The sequence below is a fragment of the Haliaeetus leucocephalus genome, unplaced genomic scaffold (genome assembly GCF_000737465.1).
Source record: "Haliaeetus leucocephalus isolate CR32 unplaced genomic scaffold, Haliaeetus_leucocephalus-4.0 Scaffold752, whole genome shotgun sequence".
In the NCBI taxonomy this organism is placed as follows: Eukaryota; Metazoa; Chordata; class Aves; order Accipitriformes; family Accipitridae; genus Haliaeetus; species Haliaeetus leucocephalus.
Genome location: NW_010973188.1, coordinates 2,819,812 through 2,827,095, shown reverse-complemented (window position 1 = coordinate 2,827,095; position 7,284 = coordinate 2,819,812). Strand labels below are relative to the sequence as shown.

The 7,284-nt window shown below is 44.6% G+C and overlaps 1 protein-coding gene across 10 annotated transcripts in view; it reads left to right on the top strand.

Annotated features, from left to right (window-relative positions):
* Positions 1-63: 63 nt before the first annotated feature.
* Positions 64-7,284, top strand: part of ABCC10 (ATP-binding cassette, sub-family C (CFTR/MRP), member 10) — a 24,641-nt gene continuing 17,420 nt past the window's right edge. For 4 of the 10 annotated variants that reach the window (XR_775252.1, XM_010581206.1, XM_010581197.1 and 1 more), the window contains exons 1-2: positions 636-1,712; positions 2,158-2,279. Coding sequence is in view for 7 of the 10 variants with exons in the window: in XM_010581206.1 (XP_010579508.1) it covers positions 2,262-2,279 (18 nt within the window). In the remaining 3 variants the exon portion in view is untranslated. The other 6 variants (XM_010581200.1, XM_010581199.1, XM_010581198.1 and 3 more) reach the window with 6 other exon arrangements.

The following is a 7,284-nucleotide window of genomic DNA, read 5'->3' as shown; positions in this document are numbered from 1 at the left end:
CCGAGCCCGGCGGGGGGGGAGGGGGCGGGGTGAGCCGGACCGGGGAGGGGGCGGGAGGCGTTCCTTGGGGACGCCCGCACAAAATGGCGGCCGCCCGGCCTTGGTCACGTGTGGTGGGCGGCCTGGTGCCCGGCGGGAGGTGGGTGCTGGTGCTGCTGTGGCTGCCGTGCTCGGTGGTGCGGGACGCCGCTTCCTCCGCGCTACTGCTCCCCGGTAGGCGTGAGGGGGACACGCTCGGGTGCGCGCAGGCGGCTGTTCCATCCTGTTTGCCTCTCCTCCGGGGCTTCCCGCTGCGCCGCCTCCCTCAGCGGGAGCCCTCCTGATCGGGAGAGCGGGTGGGGGGCGAAGGCGGTGGGGAGGGCGAGAAGGAGCTTCGCCTGGGCGCCCTCTCCCTCACGGAGGCTGAGGGGAGACGCTGAGGGCCGGGCCGTGAGGCGGTGGGCCGTGAGGCGGTGGGCCGTGAGGCGGTGGGCCGTGAGGCGGTGGGCTTCGGCCGGGCCTTGCTGCAGCTTGGTGTGCCTGGGTTGATAGCAGCGTCTAGGTTGAAGCTAAAAGCAAAAGGGTTTGTTTTTTTTGGTTTGGTGGGGGTTTTTTGGGGTTTTTTTTCGCCCTACACTGTGCTGTGGAGTTTGTTGGTGTGGGTGTTGTCCTTAAGCAGGAGTGTGTTCAAGAACAATCTTTGGTGGCTAGATGTAATGCTCAGCCTGAGCCTCTAGCTTAGAAAATTTCTGAACAAATTTCCTTCCTGTGACTGCCAGGAGCTGAGATGACATGACAGGGAGGAATTGCTTCTTGCCTCCTCCCTCTCCTCACCTGAGCACCTGCTACCAACCATGCTTAGTGCAGGCAAGTGAGTATGACAGTTTTGATTCTCTAAGTGAAGCATGAAATGTTTCTTGGTTCATGCTGGGGGCTGTCCCTGGTGAGGAGGAGGAAGTGTTTTCAATTAAGTGAAATGGGCTACCAGTAGAAAGAAATGAATGCAGAGAAATGAATGTCCTGATAAAATTCTCCATTTCCCAAATTCCTGAGCCTTCATACCTTGTTTAGAAACTGGGAGAAGTTTCATGTGTTAGGTTTGTATCTTATTATTAGCTAGATGACATGTGAGGCCTTGTATTTGAAGACGCAATCAATTTTTGCAGACTCGGATGAAATTTTGCCTGTGTTTTTGGGGAATGTATTTGCTAGACCATAACATACTATTTGAAGCATACTACTTACAGCAGCAGCAACAAAGAGCAGCAGGCTCATGGGTGGGGGTCTGTCTGATAGTATAGTAAGGTATTTCTGCTGGGAGTGGTTGGGTACAATTGTGTATTAAAGCTAACTGCCCTACCGTAGCATTTTCTGAGTGAGCGCACCACTACACAGGCTCAGGAAATATGCTCATATACCAATCGTCAAAATAAGCACAAGCTATATAAAGACTATCTTATTTTCCATTTCCATTGTCCACTCCTCCCCCTTCTCTCCTAAGGTTGGTAATGTTCATCAGTGACCTTAATTTAATTATAAGTATCCTGGGATAACAATTTCATCTTTGAAGATGCCCAGCAGACTGTGGATCTGCTTCTGGTGGGAGCAAAATGCAATGACGGTGGAGGCAATGCATGCTCACCCAACCTGTTGCAACTAACTACCCTAAGCAGCAGACTTGGTGACACTTCAGGAGGCACAGAGCTGTGGTTTACGGTAACTACAAAACTCATGTGAGTAGGAATTTCCCCTGTAGTTTTGTATTGTAGATTGCATCCAAGTAGTTTATAAGGAATATACTATTATTCCAAATGCATTCTGTTTTTTCATTAAAAGGAAAACGACTTTTTCATGCATTAGTGTCAGGCGTCTCTATCAAGTGCTTAGTTTCACCAATTGAAATAAGTAAAAACAGCATAGCAAGAGAGAGAAAATGGACTTGTTTGGTTTTGGACATCTCTTCAATGTTGTTGCTTTCTTTACATCAGTTTTAAAAAACAGTTTTAAACCACAGTTTGGTTTCAAAATAGTCAAGAGTAAAAAGCCATAAACCCAAGAAACCCAGCAAATTATTTTTTTTTCTGTCAGTTTTATGTAGTTATGCATACAATATCTAAAAGCTTTGCAGAATGCCAGAACATGAAAATATTTTCTAACTTTTTTGCCTTGTATCCAAAGGAGGTCTACAGGAGATGTCCTGGTGGTTTCTGGTGATAGATTTCAGTGGCATTTGGAAGGTGAAGGAATCCAGATACCAATAACTATTCAGAAAGTTCATTAAAATGTCTGTCTGCACACCAGTAAGTAAACTGCTCGAGGGAGGAATGCTAAAAAGAAAGCAAACAGCCTACATGTTGTGGTGTTAAAAGAGTTCAGAAGAGGAAAAATTCCACTTGTTGGAGAAAAATACTTGACTGACCAGTGCTCGTTAGCATTTTGTAGCACTCTGTCATCTTACTGAGCATCACTTTACAATTACAATTTATAAACTCATTCTGTACTAGCTGTAGTGACATCTTTCAATCACAAGCCTTACTGAGTTAAGTTTTTAAAGGGACCAAGCACCCATAGTGGGATTCAGTTAAATTATTCCTAAAATCAGTACTGAAATTTGGGGCCAGTGGTGCACAGCAAATTGAGTTTTCACGTCTTTGCAGGAGCAAGTGCTACAGTTTGTCTTAGGGATTGAAAAAGTCAGACAAGGTCCTTACCTGCTTTGCAGAGGTCTTTGTAATACTCCTGTGACTGATGCTCCAGACTCTCACTGGACAAAGGAGGTGCCAGTCAGTCTCCCAAACTCTTCTTTGGAATTCCAAAGCTCATCTTTGAACTTGCAGTTAGCTGCTGCTTGGAGAAATTTTAGCTAATTGGATGCTGAGGGCAATGTTGGGGTAATGAGGTATCCCAATTCTCATTAGGCCTCAAATAAGAAAGTCACAGAGCAAACAACATTGAGAAAGAAAAGAACAGAATGAGGAAAGTTAGCAGTAGCTCAGTATAAACAAGTAAACAGAAATCAGAATTGAAGTTAATTTGGGTTGGATCATTAGGTTAAAAAGCAGTACCATCACAGAGAAAAACATAAGACCCTAATTATAATTTTTTACCTTCTTGCATCTGAGCTGAGACTAGAACCAGGGGCATGAGATGACCATGCAGTACTCCCTCTAATGTTAAATGGCTAGGCTACTAATAAGAACAAAGACAATTTCTGTGTTTCTATGACACAATGAGTGTCCCTGTGAGAAGGTGCAGTGGAAGATACTCCTCTGTCTTCTGAACTTTGCATTAATTTTTTCCCCTGGAAAACAGGGCAAAATATGTATGTTGTGTCTTCAGGTCCAGGCAAAGCAGGTGTTCATGAAAAGTTTTGGACTGAGCCAAGCAATCAAGCTCATGGTCATGATGTCGTGGAATTTGAGTATGGTTCAGCTGATGGCAGAGCCCTGGCTGGGAGCACAGAAAATGCATCCAAACAGACAATTGCTTTCAGAGATTTTACATCTATAATTACAAGGCTGATATTTCTGAATTTAAGGCTTGTCTAGTCTGGCTTCTGTTTCGGCTTAATATTTACTTTTAGCTGGGAAATGGAATGGGTATGCAGCCTACACTCATTCCCTGACTCTAAGTCCTGGGAAGGGTATTAAGTAATCTGTTACAAAATAAACTGGTAAGAGAAGGGGGGGGGGGGGCAGTCTCCCTTTGCGGGGTAGCTTTTCCTCACTGTGAGTATATCAGTCTAGAGCATTAAAAAACTCTGAATAATAGACAATGAATAAACTCTGGCCTGCATTGGCCTGTGGGTGTGGATTAAATTAAACCTGATGTTGGGGGGTTTATTCCATTTTGAGGGCTCTGATTTTTTTGATAAATGTCAGGTGTATGATTATAGTGCACAAGGTACTTTGTAAGTAATATACTGACAAGCCTGTACTCCACGTGGCGCACATCTTAAATCAGTCAAATGCATAGCAGTAAATGTCACAGGCGGCAATATTTAGGAAGAGGGGAAATAGCCAAAAGGAGGAACAGCTATTTAGATTCTTGCTGTGTTCCCATTTAAATGTACTTATGCAGAACAGGCACCAGTGATTTCAGATCAGTTAGGGTGGATTGGTATTCTCCTAGGGTTCCTTTTTGTGAATATCCTTTATGTTTGTTTTCCCATGAGCGTAGATAATGCTGTCTGGAGCAAAAAGGGATCCTTGGCATCTGAAAGCTGTCCCATCTTTCAGTTGAAGTGGAAAAGTTCATGGTTTTGAATGTGAAGAGGTTAGGAGAGATGAGCAAGCAGAATGCAGCACATGAAAAAGAACACTAGAATGCTATGTGGCTGAAATGGAAGAGCTCTCAGAATGATTAGCTCAAGAAAGAGAGGATGGTCTTTGTCCTCACATCTGAGAACAACTTCTCTGGTATCCTAAGTCAGGGGAAGTGTGTGGGTGGTTGTTTTGTTGTTGTTGGGGTTTTTTTGGGGGGGTGGTTTTTGTGGTTTTTTGTGGGTTTTTGGAGGGTGAAATAAATAAGACATCAGAACCACAAAATCTGAAAGTTTCACTTGTGTACTACTTCACATGTAGCTCATGCTCCAGCTTCACACATTCCCTATTTGCTGTCTTAAGAGTTTGCTGTTTTCACAACATTTTTTTTGACGGGAAGCTTCATTGAGCAGAGAGGACATAAAACTTATTATCAAGGTCTCTACAGGAAAGGTTATTCTAGAAACCTTTGGACAACCTGTGGGAGAAAGAGCAGACTGGCCAAATACACACAGTGTATGGTATTATTGTCCCAAAAGTGGATTTGTTACCTGGTGTGCAATAGACCGATCTCATGCTCGGGAGAGATACTGCTTTTTATTCAGGCCTGGGTGCTCAGTGGACTTTCCACAAATCAAGCACACCACATTCATCAGGTGTACTGTATAACAGTAACAATTGCATATGATTTATTAAACTATTCCTACCTAGTACATATTCAGACTATCTAATGCATATGCATAGGATTATATAACCATGACACATCACATGCCTTCTCCACATGTCTGGGGATTTCAGGTGGTCTTTTGGGGAGGTACCCCTTCCTCACTTTGACTGCTAGCTCATTCTGCTGTGGTCAGTGGTTCGTTTTTGTGCCAAGAAGGATGTATCATCAATCAGGAAAGAATAGAAAGGATCAGAATGATCTTGGCTACTTCTCTAGGTATTATTAGAATTGTTTGAAGTAGAAAATGATTAACTTAATTTAGTCCAAAACAGGATTTTCTGTATCTGACATCAGAAGCTAGCTTGGTTGTGAAAAGGCAGCCTTGCAACTTTGACATACAGGCAAAGATTACTTTCAGGGCTGTGAGAAATCAGCAACCTCAGAGACAACAAGTAAACAAGGAAGTAGATATCGATATATAGGTGTCATGGTTTAACCCCAGCCAGCAACAAAGTACCATGCAGCTACTTGCTCACTTCCCCCCCACACAGTGGGATGGGGGAGAGCATTGGGGGGGGGGTTAAAACTTGTGGGTTGAGGGAAGAACAGTTTAATAGGACAGAAAGGAAGAAAATAACAAAGTGAAAATAATAATAAAAGAATTGGAATATATGAAACAAGTGATGCACAACGCAATTGCTCACCACTTGCTAACCGATGCCCAGTTAGTTCCTGAGCAGCAATCTGCCCCACAGGCCAACTCCCTCCAGTTCATATACTGGACATGATGTCCTGTGGTATGGACTATCCCTTTGGCCACTTTGGGTCAGCTGCCCTGGCTGTGTCCCCTCCCAGCTTCTTGTGCCCCTCCAGCCTTCTCACTGGCTGGGGATGAGAAGCTGGAAAATCTTTGACTTAGTCTAAACATTACTTAGCAACAACTGAAAACATCAATATTATCAACATTCCCATACTGAATCCAAAACATAACACTGTACCAGCTACTAGGAAGAAGATTAACTCTATTCCAGCCAAAACCAGGACAATAGGAGATACAGATACATAGGTGTATATATAGGTTTAGGAAAACAGCACTCTCCTCCTTTCACGGAAACTAGGATTAGAGTGTACTGTGGCCTCCAAGCTCTCGCTCTTATCTCTGCTGTTCACACTGCCTCAGCCAGATCACTCTGTTTTCTCAGACAGGAATGTTACTGATACTTTTCTGGCTCAGCACCCCACTGATAACACTTCTAAGCTCAGAGAATGCTTTATTGTATCTCTGATGAGCTGCAGGTTGAAAGTAAAGTTTGCTGCCTGTGATCAATTATTTACAGGGATACACTAATTTTCTCTGGGAAGAGAGTACTGAGGGAGGGTTTGGGAAAGTGAAGCATCCAGAGCACTTGCTATAAAAATCACCAGCAGCAGCTAAAATTGCCAGCTGGTGTGGTGACGTTTACTTCACGCTCCTGTTATTGTATGATAAGGCTGGATGTCCTCTTGGGTTCGTTTTCTCTCAGCTGGAAAGTTGAGCATCTAGTCACTCCCCAATGCAACGTGCTCTTGTAGTAACTGAGCGTCATATTTGGGGATGCTGCTTGCATGTGTGTTTATGCTCCAGACATAGTGACCAAGCACAATACAGGTAAAACAGTAGTTTTGTATAGCTTACATTATTCAGATGATTGTATTAGGTTAACATAATAATCTCGCTTTATATGGCTATTGCTGCACTAGGAGAGCTCTGCCACTTTGGGTATAGTGATGTATTGTTGGCAAAGTGCTCGTTATCTGCTACGAGCAAACAACACTGTACCTATAAAAGCACATTTATACCCATGAAAGTACTGCCTGGGCTATACCTGCTGGTGCTGACTTCTGGATGCACAGTGGTGCATAAATATTCCTGTGCTGGTCGACGCGGTTACACTGCAAGTCTGCAATGTGTGTCTGGTGGGTGTGGGTGTGAAAACATTCAGGGAGTGCCAGACATTGTGGGCCAAGTATGATAGGAGAAGGAGGGGAGAAATAAATAAGATCACGGGGAAGGAACTAGAAGAATTTGGGGGAAAATCACGTTTGTTCGTGACCGTGGACCGATTTTTAGTTTGTTCTTAACTGGAAGACAGAAGTCTGAACGTGTTTAATTTGTTCGCTTCTCCTCCATATCTTGGCCTCACGCTTTTGACCGAACCCCTGAACTCCCTTGGGTTTGCCACCTACCCGGCGGCGGCGGCCGCACGGCACGGCACTTCAAAGGCAGTTCAGCTGGAGCCGCTTGGGAAGAGATGACAACAGCTCCCAAGCCCACGGCCCGTCTGCGTCGGCGCGTCGGCTCCCCGGCTGCCTGCGGCCGGGCCTCGGGCCTGGGCC